The 19,164-nt window shown below is 38.1% G+C and overlaps 1 protein-coding gene across 3 annotated transcripts in view; it reads left to right on the top strand.

Annotated features, from left to right (window-relative positions):
• The window catches only part of LPIN2 (lipin 2), a 48,676-nt gene extending 30,154 nt beyond the window's left edge, over positions 1-18,522 (top strand). For all 3 annotated transcript variants that reach the window (XM_065830999.2, XM_065831001.2, XM_065830998.2), the window contains exons 9-20: positions 4,074-4,261; positions 5,524-5,617; positions 5,974-6,043; positions 6,153-6,242; positions 7,200-7,282; positions 8,435-8,579; positions 9,420-9,568; positions 10,021-10,107; positions 11,880-12,032; positions 13,061-13,175; positions 13,850-13,953; positions 14,280-18,522. In XM_065830999.2, coding sequence (XP_065687071.1) covers positions 4,074-4,261; positions 5,524-5,617; positions 5,974-6,043; positions 6,153-6,242; positions 7,200-7,282; positions 8,435-8,579; positions 9,420-9,568; positions 10,021-10,107; positions 11,880-12,032; positions 13,061-13,175; positions 13,850-13,953; positions 14,280-14,424 — 1,423 coding nt within the window. In that variant the 3' untranslated portion in view covers positions 14,425-18,522. The remainder of the gene's footprint in view (positions 1-4,073; positions 4,262-5,523; positions 5,618-5,973; positions 6,044-6,152; positions 6,243-7,199; positions 7,283-8,434; positions 8,580-9,419; positions 9,569-10,020; positions 10,108-11,879; positions 12,033-13,060; positions 13,176-13,849; positions 13,954-14,279) is intronic.
• The last annotated feature ends 642 nt before the right edge of the window (positions 18,523-19,164 follow it).

The following is a 19,164-nucleotide window of genomic DNA, read 5'->3' as shown; positions in this document are numbered from 1 at the left end:
TAGTACAAGCACTACTTAGTAACAACTAAAACTAGTTGTCTGTTATCAACACTATTCTCATTCTAAATCCAAAACACAGCACTGTACCACCTGCTAGGAAGAAAATTATCTCTGTTCCAGCTGAAACCAGGACAGTGTGCACCGCTTACTCTATACCATCTAGGTTATGCCCAGGTCCCACACTCTGCCATATATTACAATTAATCACCACCACTTTGCCTTTCTTTTGATATATACACACAGATATCATTCCTTCAGTCCATGGGCCATCCCTCTAAAATGCCCATTGAGTTCATTTCGTCCATGACTTTGGGCTCCATCTGTCATAAAAGTCCTTCAGGGCAGGAGAGATGGTGTGTGGTATTGGATTGTTGTATGCTGAAACCAGCTCTGGTTCCATCACTGCTGCACTTGTGTGGTTCTGTCATCACTGCTTTTTGCTCAGTTTCATAAAAATTCATTCTTTGTTAATCTGAGTGACTCTTTCCATAATACCTTTGATATGGCATATAGCAGCCATAGTAGTGATGACATACAGTATTATGTAGCAATTAACATTATACAATTAAAATCATTGGCTCTTCTCACGCCAAAACAAATCCACTTAAGGTTCATACACATCGGACTTCTCCATCCTTCAGCATTACCCACCAAGTGCACCCAGGTCCCTGAGCAAAAGCAATTCCATGGATGAGTTTGCCTTTGCCTGAGGCAGGAGTAAACCAGCCTGTCCTCTTCAACATATTTTTTTTAATGTGCATTACAGGGAGTTTATCCCCTTCTACAGTACATAAGAGTTTTGATTGGGCACGGCCAGCTCAATTGGCAGATCCTTTAGTGTTGACTAATCAAGTGGCCTTTGCTAAATTTGTATCCCAATGTTTGAAGGTCCCACTACCCATTGCTCTCAGTGTAGTCATTACTAATCCATTGCATCGTTAGATTTTCTTGGAGGCAGGTGCATGACAGGGGATGTAGTATACCCACTGAATGCCATACTCTTTGGCCCAAATGTGTATGAGATTATTTCAGAAATGAGTCCTGTTGTCTGACTCAGTTCTCTCTGGGGTGCCATGTTGCCATAGGACTTGCTTTTCAAGGCCCATGATAGTGTTCGGGGCGGTGGCATGGGCATGGCATATGTTTCCAGCCATCCAGTGGTTGCTTCCACCATTGTAAGCACATGGTGCTTGGCTTGGTGGCTTTGTGGGAGTGTGATATAGTCAATCCACCAGTCCTCCCCATATTTACATTTCAGCCATCATCCTCTATGCCACAGAGGCTTTAACTGCTTGGCTTGTTTGATGGGATGGGTGTATTCTTCGATGGATGAAGAACTGGCTGGATGGCCGGGCCCAAAGAGTTGTGGTGAATGGAGCCAAATCCAGTTGGTGTCCGGTCAGGAGTGGTGTTCCCCAAGGCTCAGTATTGGGACCAGTTCTGTTTAATCTCTTTATCAATGATCTGGATGAAGGGATTGAGTGCACCCTTACTAAGTTTGCAGATGACACTGAATTAGGTGGGAGTATTGATCTGCTGGAGGGCAGGAAGACCACACAGAGGGATCTGGACTGACTGGATCACTGGGCTGAGGCCAGTTATATGAGGTTTAACAAGGCCAAATGCCGGGTCCTGCACTTCGATCACAACAACCCCAGGCAGCACTGCAGCCTCGGGAAGAGTGGCTGGAAAGCTGCCTGGCAGAAAAGGATCTGGGAATGTTGATTGACAGCCGGCTAAACGTGAGCCAGCAGTGTGCCCCGGTGGCCAAAAAGGCCAACAACATCCTAGCTTGTATCAGGAACAGTGTGGCCAGCAGGGCTAGAGAAGTGATTGTGCCACCGTACTTGGCACTGGTGAGCCCCCACCTTGAATCCTGTGTTCAGTTTTGAGCCCCTCATCATGAGAAAGACAGTGAGATGCTGGAGAGAGCGCAGAGAAGGGCAACGAAGCTGGTGAAGGGTCTGGAGCACAAGTCTGATGAGAAGTGGTTGAGGGAGCTGGGGCTGTTTAGCCTTGAGAAAAGGAGGCTCGGGGGACCTTATCGTTCTCTACAACTACCTGAAAGGAGGTTGTAGCATGGAGGGTGTTGGTCTCTTTTCCCAAGTAGCAAGTGATAGGGTGAGGGGAAATGGCCTTAAGTTGTGCCAGGGGAGGATTAGATATTAGGAAGAAAAATTCTTCACGGTAAGGGTTGTCAGGCATTGGAACAGGCTGCCCAGGGAAGTAGTTGAGTCACTGTCCCTGGAGGTGTTCAAAGGGCATTTAGACGAGGTTCTTAGGGACGTGTTTTAGTGCCAGAATTAGGTTATGGTTGGACTTGATGATCCTGAGTGAGCCACTTCAGTCTTGGCAGCCTCATCCACTTGCTTTTTGTTTTGATGTTCTTCAGTGGCCCAGCTCTTGGGTACATGAGCATGTACATGATGTACTTTTACAACCAGGTTTTCTACCTGGACTGCAATGGGGCAGCCCAGCTGGATTTCCTTCTGTGCTGCCTGTTGCTCAGCTTTCATTGCTCTTAACTACACCCACAGGGCATTTGCCACCATTCACAAGTGAGTGTAGAGATAAGGCACCAGCCATTTTTCTTGGTCAGCCATGTCTGAAGCCAGGTAGATGGCTTTCACTTCTGCAAATTGACTTGACTCACCTTCTCCTTCAGGAGGTTCTACAACTTGTCATACAGGACCCCATACAGCAGCTTTCCACCTCCAATAGTATTGTACTATACAACAGAATCCATCAATGAACAGGCACCTTTTTTTTTTTTTTTTTTTTTTTTTCTGGCTTTTTCTGGTATTTTATTATACAGTGGCATTTCTTCAGCCTCTTCAGCACCTCGTCCTCCAGCAATATTCCAAAATCTTTGCCTTCTGGCCAGTCTGTGATCCAGTTCCAAGGTTCCTGGGTGACTGGGGTTTCCCGTTCAAGCCTGTTGTGTGATCAGTGTGACCTATTACTCCATGTAGCATGAGTTGCATGGTGTGTAGAGAGGACCCTACCATTGAACATCCAGCCCAGCGCCAGCAGTTGGGGTGCCAGGAGGAGCTGTGCTTCAGTACCAACCACTTCTGAAGCAGCTCAAACCTCTTCTATGCTGCCAATAGCTTTTTTTTTTTTTTTTGGTTGAAGTATAGCGAGCCTCAGGTTCTCTGTATCCCTGACTCCAAAACCTGAGGGGTCAGCCTTGAGCCTCCCCTGATGTTTTCTGTTAGAGGCTCCAGGAAAAGCCATTCTCCACAACCTTGGTGTGGAGCACATTTTTTACATCTTGCCTGGCTGGGACTGGCCAAAGGGTTACAGCATGAACTGCTTCCTGTTTAACTTGTTCAAGGGCTTGTTGTTGCTCAGGGCCGCATTTGAAATTGTTCTTCAGTGCTTGTTGCAGGGGCTGGAGTAGCTGCAGTGCTTTGTCACCAGGATTTGAGTAGCCACAGTGCCTGTCTCCTAAAATACTCCCCAAAAGAATGACTGTCTAGAAAGACCTTTGTAAAAGTACAGCTTAATAAGGAAGAAGGGTTTATTGGTTTATGTTAAAACTAAAATTTTAAACTTTTCAGTTCTTATTGATTACAGTACTTGGGGTCAAACTAATAACTCTAACCTTAGATGACAACGAGAATTTTTATTTAAAATGGTTTTCTATTGTATTTTTTCCAAACACACAGTGTTCTAAAAGCATCAGGCAATGTCCTTTTTGCTTTTATTCTTATGTTACAGCTTTCTGATGAAGATTGAGGAACATAGCATTGTTGTGCAAAAATAGAACGTACAGGATCTTCTCATTTAAATAAATTTTGTTGCAAGCAGGAGAAATGTAATTATTTCTCATTTTAGGTGAATGTTAGGAGAACTGGAAACTGTCAGTCTGCCAGTATTATGAAGGGTTGGGAGTGTATGTGTGGTTTTGTCTGTTCTTTGTTTTGAATTTATGTTGTAAAATGATGTAGTACTTAATCATCTTGCTGTTGCATTTCTTTTTTTTTTTTAGTAGCTTTTTAGCAACTTACAAGTCTATACATTTTTTGCAAGTGAAATAATTACTGAAAATGTGAACTTCTTTTCTTTAGTGATTCCGATCCAGGCTTCAGGCAGTGGACAGAATCAGATACCCTTTCTGGTTCCCAGTCACCCCAGTCAGTAGGAAGTGCTGCTGCTGATAGTGGTACAGAGTGCATGTCTGATTCCGCTATGGACTTGCCTGATGTTACGCTTTCGCTTTGTGGAGGTCTCAATGAAAATGGAGAGATTTCTAAAGGTATGAAAGACTAAAACATAAACGGTAATAAAGCTCAGGCATCTAAACGAAGTGGCATGAATGCTCCAATTTCCACCTTGCAAACCTTTGGCTTATTATTAGCTTATGTTGACAAAAGGGAATGGATAGTCTTTCATTTTCTAAAATTCTCAAGCATCTGCCAAGCAGAAATAGCAGAACTTAACCTCAAAGAGGCAAGAGCATTTGGTGTCTTAAGAAGCTTTCTGTCTCCTTTTTTGCACTACATATTGCATGTCTGACCAATCACTCTTCTTTCTGGTTGCAATTACTTGCTTAGTCCCGTATAAATATTCATAATGTGTATTCTTTCCAATTGCCTGATAATTTTCCTTTATTAGTTGTTCTGGTTTGGTGTTTGTGGTGGTGGTGGTGGTTTTTGTTTTGTTTTGGTTTTTTTTAAGCAATTAAAAAAACTTTTGCTGTTGCGTTGGACTGTCTTTTACTGTGCTCTTTGTTTCCTATCCTAAACATTTGTTAACCTTTTAGCTTTTCTAGCAGCTGATTCTTCTGTTTTAATGCTCTGGTTAATTTTAATAGTGAAGTTCTATGCATTTTTGAGGTAGCTTCTAGGAGCACATAGTTTTCATGAACATGTACTGCAAGATTTTTAGTATAACATTTTTAATGGTCATCCAGTCTCATCAAGTGAAATTTAAATGCATCAAGTGAAATTTAAATAAAGGCTCAGAACAGCTCTGTTGGTAATGCAGTAATAATATTAGATATGATTAAAAAAAACTGTCTTCCTTGCAGGGGTCTTATACTAAATCATGAATTTCTGTAAACCTATATATTCTCTAGTCATGAAAATACTATTTATAGTTGGTGATTAAAAAAAACCTGAGAAGCTGACAACATCCTTCTCCCTTCCCTTTTAATGTAGTATGTAGGCCCCTTACCTGCAATAATAATTTTAGAAAAAAAACTTGCTTAGACAAGCACGGATCTCTTTTTCCAGCCTGCAAGCTGAATTAGTTCCTTCCTTCCTCCTCCTTATACTCCCTCTTCTAATTTTCTAATTCTCATTAATGTGACTGTTGAAGTAAGTGGTATGAGGCCTTCCCTGTCACTGTGGAGGCAGTCACAAGGCTCTTGATGGGCTTATATTAGCATATCTCGAGTGATGCTGCAAGATCAGCAATGACTCTGAAGTGACGGAAAGCATTTTCCTAGATATAAACTAATCAAACATCTTGGGATTTTATAGGATTATTTTTAACTGAAATCTGCTTCTATTGCAGAAAAATTCATGGAACATATTATTACTTATCATGAATTTGCCGAAAACCCTGGACTCATAGACAATCCCAATTTGGTAATAAGGATTTATAACAGGTAAATTCTCTATATCATGTAATTAGGTCAGAAGATCTCATTTAAAATCCATCCTTTAGACCAAGTGCATTTCTCGGCTTCCATTGTGATTTGTGGTTTTGGTGGATCTGTTTCTCAGTCTCAAAGAGAATTATTTTTGAACTGAAGATTTGCATTAAATTTAGTTTTAGTTGAAGTGAGATTTTTTTTTTCCAGCAGTTACCACTGGTGTTGATTCGTTTCTGCTTGCAGAAAACTAATATTAGTTGTTGGCAGCAAATATGTATTTTCGTCAACAAAAGGGTAGTTTGCACACTGATAGATTACAAAACTTGACTAGAGGTCAATAAGTCTTATCAATAACTGTTTTAAAACAGGTATTACAACTGGGCGTTGGCTGCTCCAATGATTCTGAGTTTGCAGGTGTTTCAGAAGAGTTTGCCCAAGGTAAATAGATACATCTATAGTTTTTTAAAAATATATTGCATGTAGTAGCATATTATTATATTTTTATGTTGTTTTTCTATACAAATGAAAAACATGGCTAATTTTTCAGGCAACTGTTGAGTCTTGGGTCAAAGAAAAGATGCCAAAGAAGTCTGGAAGGTGGTGGTTCTGGCGCAAGAGAGAAAGCATGACTAAACAGGTAACTGAGACCTATTTTTTTTTTTTCCCTCTCAGCTGTTAAAAAAATGAAAAAGGTTTTATTTGCCAGAAGTGCCTCAGAACGCCACCGTTGTAGCTCTGCGTCTCTGGCAGCTGAGAGTTACTCAGTGTTACAGTAACTGTAGCTGCTTCTGTATGTTTAGCCTTAAATACCACTTCTTTATTTGCTGTTACAAGTTGCTCCAACAAAATTTATTTATTTATTGTTTATTCATGTGTTGCACAATATTCTTAAAATTCTTTCTTCTAAGCCATAAGCAGTTGTCAGAGCCTACTTTTCAGTCACTGCTGTATGTTTTAAGACTGTATACACAAATATTATAAATCTGTACTGCATCATAGATGTTATGCTGAGGCACCCCATTTTAGACAAAACTAAGTTTTCTAAAACGCGAGTGTGTGCCTTAAATTTAGTTGTCCCCCAAAAAAGTGAATTTTACAAGCCTAGAGGTTGATAGCTCCTTTAATGATAAATTAATTGTATTAAACTAGTACTTCTCAATTTTTTGCATGCAGAGTTTTGTTTCCTGAAATAATAAAAAACTTTAATAGATCAATTATTCATAAGCATCCTTTTCTTAAATCATTTACAGAATGAGCGATTCTGAGACTTAATATACAGGGCATTTCAAAAAGATGGACCCAATTTGAAATCACTGTATTTCTGCAACCATGAACCACCCATGAATGAAACTCTCACAGTCCGTACAGCAGGTGGATGGAACACAGAGCATTTATAAAAGGGTTACTAAAACTTGATAACTCATTAAACTGTAAATTTTTGTGTAATTGTAACATGTTGGGTCCATCTTTTTGAAACACCCTGTAGTTATGTACTGTACTGATAGACATTTGCTTAAGTGTGAACTGTGAATTAACTTGGATCAGTTTAAAATGCTTAAAATGTCTGTATGTTTTTATTATTGTGTTGCTTTAGATACCAGAGGCAAAAGAGGGGAAAACTGAGACACAAAGAGCAAATGAACTGCCAGCAACTATAAAAGAGCAAGTTAATAGTAGGTGTGTTCCTGCCTGAAGACTGTTTTGAGGACTGAATAAGGCCCTTCTTTTTATCTCTTTTTTTTCTTTTTTTCCCTTTTTAATTTTTTTGGCTTGAATAATTCAGTAGAATTTTACAATGGGAAGAAACATTTTCCTCTAAGCTACTGAAGAGAAACCAGATGTGCTTGCCAAACAATTCAGCAAAATAATGTGGCAGCAAACATTGTAGGAACTACAAATACACTACAACTACTTCCTACATCCTATTGTGTTTACTTCTTAAATTGTAACATAACTGACAGAGTAACAAAGACATATATGGTAACCTTTAGCAATGGGCCACTACTCCATAAGTATAGTGGTATTGTTTCTGAGATACTGTTTGTCATTCCTTTTTTTTTTTTTTTGTAAAAGCCTAATATTGTATGAATTATTGAAACCACGTGCATTTTTTGTAACATTAAATAATTGAAACAATAAAATAGCATCATTTACAGTGCACAAGTTGCCTAAGGTTGTGGTTGAAAACTAGTGGTGTTTAGCACAAAACTGTCCTAGTCTAGATAATTTAATACCCATACTCATATTCTCCCATGATTTTACAAAGATACTTGTAAGTGTTGTTGGTGTGTTAAGGATTTAAGAAACTAAATATATCGTGTATGAATACTTAAGAGAAATTAAATGTTGCTTTTAATCTTGGAATCTCTAATCAGCAGAGAAATAAATCTGTGAATAAGCTTAAAAGGTGAGCTACTCCACTAACTTATCACCCACAATTTAAATTATATAGTAGCTGTGGCAACTTTCTTAAAAAACAAAACAGTTACTGATTCAGCATCGCTTTTCATCTGCAGTTTACCCCATTCATCAATACGGGATTAGTGGTCTCTTGACACTGTCTGTACTAAACTCCTCATGCATGGAGCCATCTAGTAATAGTACTATTTAGAGCTACCCCAATACTAGCATGCATTACAAGTCTGATTTGCTTGTTGGCGTAGACTGGCTTGATCTGGGCATTCACTAGACCATGGACTTGGTTAATCTGTGCTATCAGGCTAGTAGCAGAACTTCAACATAAGCAGAAATTACTCTTGCATAAGAATCTTGCACCATTAAAGGAAGATGTTCTGTAGTTTACATTTATTCTGTTTGATGTCATGTTAGGCCTCCAGAAGATGATTCTTCTAGTGATGAAGCATCACAGGAGTTGAAGGAATCCCTGAAAATAGAATCTGCCCCAGCAGAGCATCCAAGCCATGGGAACATAACGTCATATAAGAAGTCACTTAGGCTGTCTTCAGACCAAATAGTAAGTGGCATGCCTTTCTTGTGCATAGGGTGCTTCATAATTCCACTCTGATTCTAAAAGTTGGGCTTTTTATACTTTTTAAAAATGACGTGTAAGTACATTTCGCAAATTCAGAAAAGTGATCTTCAGGTTACTTTTCTAGCAGTAGAAAAAAGGAAACCTAAAATTTTAAAAGAAATTAAAAATATTTTCCAGTGCTACTGTGGGCAGCTTCAGGGAATTTTTGATTTTACTTTTTTCTGTTGTGTTTTTAAGGAATCCCTATTGGATTGAAAAAAATAATTTCTCACAGAGTTCTGTAATTAAACTTCTATATGAAGGTGCTGCCAAAAAAGTGACATTGTTGACTTCTGTAGTTTGGATATCCTGGCATCTTAACAGTCTAATAATATACATTTAAGTCGGTGTGCAGTTTATTCACTGCAGTCTAACTTAAAAGTTAGATCTGCAGATGTCTAAGTATGTGGTCTTCATCAGGGAAGAATTTTGAGGAAAACATCCACTAAGTAGAAGATACTGTTGCATACTATAGCAAAGTGGGAGTTACATTTGATAGTACTGCACTGTAACTGCAAGATTTAAAGTAGCAGAGAGTCAAATATCTTTTATTAACTCTGCAGTCAGTGCTGCTGTGAGCAGATACAGGAGCTATGGAAAAATACATGTACTCAGACAACCAAACAGACTTTACCAGCAAAACTGTGCCGGTGTTAAACCATAGTTCACTTTTCGATGAGTTAATCAAGATAAGATGAGGTAGAATATACCAGCCATTTACAATTCTAAAATTTCTGTAGTGAGGGCAACTTACATTTTCAATTATTTTCATTTATTCTAAAGGCAAAGTTGAAACTCAGAGATGGCCCTAATGATGTTGTATTTAGTATCACAACCCAATATCAAGGGACTTGTCGTTGTGCGGGTACAATATATCTCTGGAACTGGAATGATAAAATCATCATATCAGACATTGATGGAACAATAACCAAGTAAGTGTCATTGGCTTTTTAAAAATTTCTTTTGATATTTTTATCTTGCTTATCCTATCCTTTTCAAAATAAGATAAACTTGATTTAAGAAGACTATTAAGGGATGTTCATTAGCAGTGATCAGAAACACTTGATGCTTTGATTTTTATTTGTACTTGAATTTACAACAAACTAAAAGAGGTCTTTTAAAAGAACAATGATTACCATATGACTTGCCCTTTCAGTGAGACTTCTCCAGATTTAGCAACCACAGGTTAACTTGGAAGCTGACTTGTGCTGTGTGGCCCCACTAATTGCTCTGTCCGGAGTGGTTACAAATTCTCTTTTGAAATGGTTAGGACCTTCTCCAGAGATATTTCTGTAAATACTCGTTACAAATTGTATATTCGTTAGTGGTTGTCTTTAACAAAACTCATATACTTAGTATGGGCTAACTCTGATTTTGCTTTTAGGTCTGATGCTTTAGGACACATCCTCCCCCAGTTTGGCAAGGACTGGACTCATCAGGGCATTGCAAAACTCTATCATTCCATAAATGAGTGAGTATGTGAGCTATGGAGCAATTAGGGTTTTCTGGAATTTGTGAATTAACGGGCAGGTAACTGGACTGTTGTTAATAATTATGCAATCTGTTAGAATTTGTTGGTCTCAATGTTGGGAAGCAAGCTACTTCTATCATTCACAAACAAAACAAAGTGTTTTCCCCAGACATATACCTTCACAGGAGTGGAAGCCACCACTTTTACTGGTTCCCTTCTCAAATGTTTGATTCTGCATTTTAGTTCTTAAAAAATGTGCATAATATTGTGAATACACAAGAGAACCATAATATCAGTAATTTCTTGGTCATGCATATGTCTGTTTCCACCAGCTCAGGTTGATCATAGAGCCTATTACAAACATGGTGCAGTGTAAGTTCAAGCCTAAATAGTATCCTTACAATGCATAAATACTTTGTGTTTTAAGAAGTTTGCTACAAAACTCAAGTGAATGCTCCTTCGAGTAGATTTCATGTTCTGAAACAAGCCCAATGAACAACTTGCCACTGCCACAAAGGTTGGTGGCCTGGCTCAAACTTTCTGTCACTTGGTTGTGTTTCTGACATAAGCTGATACAGTTCAGTAAAAGAGTAGAAAAGTAATTCAGCAAAACGGCAGTTTCCCCATCCCTTCTCTGGGTTAGTCAACTGATCACACTTACCTTGTGATCTGCAAGAACCTGCAGAGGCAGCCCCTGTACCTACGAGGGGGCAGGAAGGAGAGGAAAGATTACTTCCCCCTCGCAGCAGTTGGCTTAGTTCAAAAGTGCTGTGCTTATAACTGTACTGTTCATCTAAGAGGTATATAACCTTAGAATATTTACATCCAGTAACTTTGGGCAGAACAAACTTATGTATTTCCCCCTTTCAAATTTGGTCCTTCATTTAGCAAACTGTTTTTCAGAAGTATAATGATGACAGAAATATAATACTTGCTACTGAGGAATACAGGATGATCAACTGTTAAACAATTCATGATCCACTTAAAATAATCAACTTTTAGCTTTGTTTTTAAATTTAGTAGTCTTTCTTCCGAAAAATACTGGGTCTTGGAGTCTTTTATTGACCTTCACTTTGCCACATAGAGCTAAGTTTCATCTGTGGCCCCTTGCAGTCCATGAGAGAGAACTTGAATGTTGTTCTGTATTCAGTGCATAATAGAAGAGTGGGTTTGCAAGTATTTGCCAAATTGAATCAAATCTTTGTAAAGACACATAAACACTCAGGCCTTTTGTGGAGGCAGTAACTGTGTACAAATCTGTATAAAAGATGAACATACAATGTCTGCAGGAACAATTTAGGGGCTTGACAAATGCAGCTTGGAATCCATCCTTCACTCTGCACTGCAAATTCTGCCAGCAACCTGAAAAAATCCAACAACCAAGACAAGAGATCTGGCATGCGGTATTATGTGCTGCAGATAATTTAAGTCATTGCTATCATCTTACAGGTGGTCTGAAAGAAGCTGGATAAAACCAACATGGCACTTATTTAAACACAGTCTAATCCATCTAGTTGCGTCATTTTAGTATTGCCATCCCTGTTCTTTTTGCACTTCCTGTTTCTCAGTTTTGATTGAGTCATGTATTTAAGCTATTATGTGCCTTGCAGATTTTTTACCAGTGGAAAAGTCTTTTCCTATGTGTGTGTGCAACACATTGCAACAATTCAATACCTAAACTTGTGCCTCTGGATGTTGCTGTAACTGTATACTTATATTTGCAAAGAAAGTCTTCAGCAGGAGTATGAACTAACATGACAATTATTTTCTAGAAATGGCTACAAGTTTCTGTACTGTTCCGCCCGTGCCATTGGGATGGCAGATATGACCAGAGGATACCTGCACTGGGTCAATGACAAAGGAACAATTCTCCCTAGGGGCCCTCTCATGTTGTCCCCCAGCAGTTTGTTTTCTGCCTTTCATAGGTAAGCACATGGGATTTCACACGTCCATTCCCTCCCCATCTCAGAGAACGCAGCAGATGAAAAAGATCTGGGATGCTGACCATTACAGCTGTGACCAAACATTCCACTCTATGCTAAGTTTGCTACTGAGACTTGAGGTCCCTCTAGCAATCATTTATAAGCTATTGATTTTGTCTGAATTTCACTTGTACTATACTTCTGTTTCTGTGGGCATGTTAGAAGTGGCTACAAAACCCAAAATATCAGTCATAGAGCAGCTCATTTTCTCTTTTCATCATTCTTCTTTACTCCATGACTGATTACTATTAAGTTTTGTTTGTATCAGTACAATTTTGTCTTTTCAAGTCTAGCTGCAAGGATTGTAGTGCAGTGCTACTACACAAGATAGAGGGAAAAGAAAAAGAGCTGGGGAATATAGACTGTCATACTAAATGATCTTGCGATATTTGGAGTACTACATACGTGACTACTTAAAAAGCAATGTGGAGTTTTGCTGTGATTCAACTCAGGTCGTCTTTTGAACCAGCCACAGTCTACCTGTTCTTGATGGACAGCTAATAGTGAAAAAGTCTTTTGGTTTTGCTTGCTGTTTAGTAAAAACAACTAATTCATGGCTAGCAATGGCAGCAACTTCTCTTAAGGTCATTAATGAGCCTTCTATACTCTTTTGTCAGAGGCAGGAGTTGTAACAACCTTATGTATACTTGATTCTGTCTTCTGATTCAGATGGTCATCTACAATAAAAGCAATTCACAAACTGCGTTCACAATGAGGAATTTCATCCCATTTACTTAGCCTAGGCACAAGTTATTCACTTATCTTTTTACCATGGATGTTGGGAAACAGCAAATGTTGTACTGTTTTTATTGTCTCTTGTATCATTCTTGGAAAACTACTGACCGATGTCTATATACTATTAATGCTAGCAACAGGAAGCAATGAGAATGTAAATGTCAGATAAATGGGGGAAGGACGACACCCTCTACCAAATAACGATTTAGAATTTGACTGTTAAAATTTTATTTTAGGGAAGTAATAGAAAAGAAGCCTGAAAAGTTCAAAATTGAATGTTTGAATGATATCAAGAATTTGTTTGCTCCCAGTAAACAGCCTTTCTATGCTGCTTTTGGAAACAGGCCCAATGTAAGTAGCCCCTTTCTAATTACAAGGTTAAAATGCATTAAGCACATGGGAAGCAAAAGAAATAGGCCCTTCTTTTTGTGTCTATTTAAATTTGAATAAGGAAATGGGACACTGATGCTTTTATGGGTTTGGTCAGGAAAATCCACATGCAGATACCTTAAATAAAAGCTGCCAGAACTGCTTATATGAGAAAGGTTACAAAGATGTGTTAGTGTTGTCAGGATGTTATTAAATATGTGCCACCTCTCGTATTATTTTTCAGCATTTTTGACAGCTTTATAACCTAAGGGTGTTAATTCAATGCTCCTCAGTCTCGAATCCCTTTTCCTGTCATATGGTTCCTGTATTTTCTCTGCAGATAAATGCTATTGTAATTGAGCTAGAGAGAGAGGAATATTGTCATAAAGAATAGTATTTGATGGTATAGATTTTTTGCATGTTTGTGGTCCCAGGCTCAGGAACAGGAATTAAGGGACTGGGAGCGGGGGAATGTTTTGTTATGGTGTGGTAAAGTTTTTTGTTTGGTTGGTTTTGTTTGTGGGCTTTTTTCTTAAGGGGAAGTTTTACTGTACCCTTTTTGGATCACCTTTTCTCATTCCTTCAAGGAATTGTTTGTTATGTAACATTCAATAAGGAAATTTTGAAGCATGTGCTTTTGTTCATGCTTTCTGCAGGATGTATATGCATACATGCAAGTGGGAGTTCCAGACTGCAGAATATTTACTGTGAATCCAAAGGGTGAACTGATCCAAGAACGGACTAAGGGAAACAAATCTTCGTAAGATCATTTTTTGTTATTTCAGCTAAAGAAAGTATTTAGGAGTGAGATTACAAAATAATTGCAATTGTGACCATGATTCAATCTCCTGTTACATACAACATATGAAAGTCTTACTTGCCAGAGACTTACAGCTTTGGATACTTAACCAGAACTTTTCAGAAAGAAAAGTAAATTAGTGAAATAAAATTGAAAATAGCTTCTGCAGTAGTGCTGCCTTATGTGACTATACCTTTCTGGTCTAGACTTCTAAAGCTCCTTTTGGCTACAGCTGAACAGTGACTAGACTGTTAAATAATGGTCTTTCTTCTTTTTTTTTAATATAGGTATTACAGACTAAGTGAACTCGTGGAACATGTGTTCCCATTGCTTAATAAAGAACAGAGTTCTGCATTTCCATGCCCAGAATTCAGCTCCTTTTGCTATTGGAGAGAGCCTCTTCCTGACCTGAACATGGACGACCTGATCTGAAACATAAGTCTCACCCAGAGTTGGAATTTCGTATTCAGCTACTCAACTTCAGTTTAAATGTGAAGAACTTTCTTAACAAAGATGCTAATTTATATACTGGTACCATAAGTCTTACTAAAGAAATCACTTTATTGGTTTAAAACAAAGAAAAAGCTACTGTCTGTTATTTTTTGTGTGTGGTGTTGATTGGTTTGTTTGTTTCTTTATTGCTTGTCTTCATATACGTGTGCTAAGGCACTTGAGATTGGCCTGTCATTGATGGTCCTGGTACCCAAGTGCTTCAGGGCAACTAAATGCTGAGGTAAACTGCGACTTTGCATTTTCATCAATGCAGACCTTATTGTAAACATAGATTATTTTTTTTTAATTAGTCTTAATAGTGTATTTTCTAAAATGAAGCCAAAAAGTGTATGGAAACTGCCAAATAGAATGTCAGACCTATTAATTAAAAACATGGTCTAAAGTTCAGATGGGCAATTAGGCCATTTTTTAAAAAGAGCCAGAACCGAAGACCAGTGTGCTCTTTCTCAGCTAGAATACAGAAAATGTGGAGACTTTACTAGCCTGACAGACTCTGAAGACACAAAATTCCTCTTCAAATGTAAATACGCCTTTTGTTACACGTACAAGTCTGTACTTGTACAATTCACACTCTAACTCTGTTTATTACTTTTTTTACATAAAATGCTTAAATGTGTTAAATTTCCATCGAGGAGAATCTTGAACATTTCTGTAAGAGTTGGGGAGCTGGCATTTTTATTTCCTTTTTCAACACAGAGATGATGCATATGTGTGTATGCTGTGTAGGCCAGTAAAACGTATGTACAGATTATATTCAGGGAATTGTAATACTAAAAAAACTATGTATTTAATTTTTTAATTGTCTACTGCAGGTCTTTCCAGAATTCTGTATTGCAGGTTTTTGGTATCTGGAAGGAAATGCAGCTCAATAGTGAGATTCCAGGTATGAGAATGGTTAAATGCTGCAGGGCAGAATAATTTCTTTTTTTTCTTTTTTCCTTTTTCTTTTTTCTTTCTAAGTTTTGGGTTATTCATAAACATTAGGCTGGTCATTCCTCAGGTTAGGATCCAAGCTTGTGAACAAATTGCATTCCAAGTCTAGTATTTATCAACTGTGAAAGCAGCTAGTGTTTCTCTCTCCAAAAATACTTGAAGGCAAAGGTAGTTCTGGTTTTTTGAGTTAGTGACTTTAACCTCCTTTGGACAAATCTATGGTGAGAATGTATCATTCCACCAGCCCAGAGGGCTTAAGGAATGCAGTCATTTCAACATCAGTTCTGGGCTTTCTGGGCACATAGTCTTTTCTGTCACTCCTTAAGCAAGTTCCTGGGGCCATGCACTAAACATCCTTCTGGGGCAACATCCAGAATTTCCGCCAGGCTCCAGGGCAAGCTCTCCCCCACACACCACTCCCGGTGGGGACAGGGAGGTCTGCAGGGAAGCGTGAGTGATCTTCAGAAGGCATTGGTACCTGCTACCCAGTGTTCTGCCTGCTGTGGTGCCTATGCTGGGGCTGCTTTTCTCAGAAACGCCTTGGGCAGGCCCTTCTCCTTACTTGGGCTGAATGTAGCTGAGGAGCTCTGTGTCTCACTAGCTGCAAAACAGGGTTTTACACCCCCTCTCCAGGAATATTTTCTTTATCAGGCTGAGTGTCTTAACCCACAGTTCAGGTTAACACCAGCTAACGCTAGAGAGCTGGTGAACTGCTTGGGGGGAGATAGCTTTTACATTACTATATAAATGAGATGACTTTTTTGTAGTGTATTCCTGTGTTTGTAAGATATTAAAGAAAGAGTGGGGGCATGTAAAATCAGCATGAAACTGTCTTTCGAAGTAGGAGTGTTAGAGTGGGAAAGAAAACACACCTGTCTGTCACAGTGTGCCATGCGTGTCACTGAACTGAAAGGCATCCTTGCTCTTGTACAGAGAGAATGATACTTTCTGTGACTGTTTCAGCAGATTTGTGGTCTTGTCAACAATTACTCAGTATTCCAGTAGATTTCACAGGGTGCAACTCAAAGGATATTTTGCTCATGTTGCTTTTGGTTTTTTACTGTCAGAAGCTTACAAACATCATTCCATGTATTTTTTTTTTTATTTTTTGTTCCTTTTATTCCATAACTTTCATTAGAAGCTGAAATTTTCATGATCACCAAGTGCTTTGAATATCAATGGGATTTGAGCTTTTAAGTCACTTTAAGACTTCAAAATAAATAAGAATCCAACATGACAAAGTATTTTTAATTACAAGATGAAATATTCTATCTGAAGACTTTATCTTACATAAAGGGATTGAAGCTGCCTTTCCTGAAAAAGTCCTTTGTGGATGTCAAAATTTTCTTTACCATGCTCAACTTATTCTTGGTGGCCAAGGTTTGGCTGTATCTTTCTCGGTTGATATAGTTGGTTTGTTTTGTTTGTTGGTTTTTTTTTTTAAACTTGGTTAATTTTTTTCTTCCATTCCATTATTTTTTTTCAGATTGTCATAAAGATAAGCTGTGGATGTTTAAGGTGGTGACTTGAGTAAATGAGCAGCGTGGAAAAATAGTATCAAGTATATCTCCAAATGCATATACTTTAAGCTGGTATGGATGTGGGGGTTGTACGGTTGTAGGGAGCTCCTCATTCTGCTGACCTATTACTTTGCATTATAGAGATGCCCAAAAAGTTGCTTAGCTTAAAATTTTGCTTTTTTTGCTCTATAACAGCTACAGTTTTGGTTTATTAGTAAAATGTAAAGGTGTTCTTGAGTATTTCTGATATGAGTAAGGTGAGGTTTTTGTTTTGTTTTTCTTTTCTAAACCTGGCTTGTATTTGAAGCTTTTCAGATTGCTTGTTAAACCTGTTTTGGGACAGAATATGGGGTCAGTGTACCTGTCACTGCATACCAATGGAATTTGGACTGCTGGGCACTTTAGAAAAGATATCTCATTACTATCAAACCTGTAGGCTTGTGCTGCAATATTAATATAAAGTGGAGTAAATAAGAATTATGCATTGGCCTGGCTTTTGTTACCTTAGTTGAGAGAAGTGGCCTGAAACTAATGTCTGAGAACAAGCTGTGATGTACTTATTTAAAATTAGCGCAAGCTAAATCATTCTTTCTGTGAAAGAGGAACTTCTAAGTGTGTGTGTCTGTAGGCGCACACACACCCCTGTTAAGACTGTGTTGTTGAAGATGCAGATCCTCTTAGCGTTGGAACCGTGTCAGAGGCTGAGTCAATGATACTTATCTGGGAGTACATAAGGAATATTGCAATTCAAAACTTGTCAGTGACTTGGACATTACCCATTTCTAGAACGATATAAAGATCAGTAACTTCAGTGGTACACATTTCTGGATTTTTATTTTCTGTACCAAGCATGTTTGTACTTCAAAAGGTTGGGCGCTCACCCCTAAGAGTACACAATGGCATGTGCAATCTTGGCTCGTGTATCCTTAGCTTCCTGTCATTGGTATACTCCTTCTAAAACTTTTTATTTTTCAACTGGAAAAGTTTTAACACTTGTGTCAACTCTGTTATGGAACTTATGAAGCAAACTCTGAATCCGCTTATGGTGAAGACAAAAGAGATGAGATTTCATGTTAATATTTCATACAAGTCTTCTAGAAAATGCTCTCGTATGAATGCAAGTTGTTCAAATTACTGTAATGGTAATTAATAATGAAACATCAAAAATACATAAGGAATTTGAGATGCCTTTAAGTGTCACTTTTGCCTGAAGAAGTTTTAGTTTCCAAAGTTAAATTCTGCTGAATAGAATGGAATTGTTGTTTTGAATTTTTTATACAGTGTTAATTACTTCCAGATGAAAGTTAAAATGCTGGTTTATTTTGAGGGTGGGAAAACTCTCTTCAATCATTTGTTTCGTTTTTATGCTGAAGATGTGAAATACTTGATTGTTAAACAACCCAATCACTAATAAGGTAGTGTGTTTAAAATAGTCAAATCTGTGATATACCAATACAGTGGTTTTTGTTAAGACTGGACTATCTTGGGTACAGTAACCCACACTTCAGTGCAATGTTTATGGATGTTCAGAACAATGTTATCACAATAAACAAGCTTAAACTAATAGGTTTCTTCAATTTGTACTTGGGGATTCCATTCTTGTATAGCTAATTTAGTAAATGTGGGTTTATTTCAATTGTATTCATATTTTATGTGGAATTCAAGTTGCTGTTCTGAGGACTATGATACCTTTGTTTTCTCTTGTACTTGGTTTATTTTTTTCAGAGTATTTATACAACTGCTAAATAATTGCTGTTATCGAACTTCCATAGTGTGCCAGTACCAATATTGGGTTGCAACTATAATGAAGAGCAAACATGCATTAATAATATAGAAAATCAAGTTACAGATGCATGACTTGGGAATACACAAGCTGCCTTGAAGAAAATCTTGTAATGGTATACTTTGAGCCCTTCCAAATCTGCCCTAATTTGGAGTTTTGTCCCGATTCCACTCAAGTTTACTTTTTAAGGACAGGAGTATTGTCTTTCCCGACAGCTGTGAAATTGCTTGAGGCAATTATTGTGAGACCATAATGAAAAAGGGGCCTCAAGCTTTCAGTAGAAACTTATTGTTCCTAGACTCTTGCTGGTTTTGGTAAATGCAACTAACTAGCAGCTTACCATAGAAAATCCAGCTGTTTCAGCCATGTGTAAAAGTGTGACCGATCTGTGTGAAAAGTGTAAAGGGTGTTGTGCCTTTTGAT

This window comes from Patagioenas fasciata, chromosome 2 (assembly GCF_037038585.1).
Source record: "Patagioenas fasciata isolate bPatFas1 chromosome 2, bPatFas1.hap1, whole genome shotgun sequence".
NCBI lineage: Eukaryota > Metazoa > Chordata > Aves > Columbiformes > Columbidae > Patagioenas > Patagioenas fasciata.
This window is presented reverse-complemented; position numbering and strand designations above follow the sequence as displayed.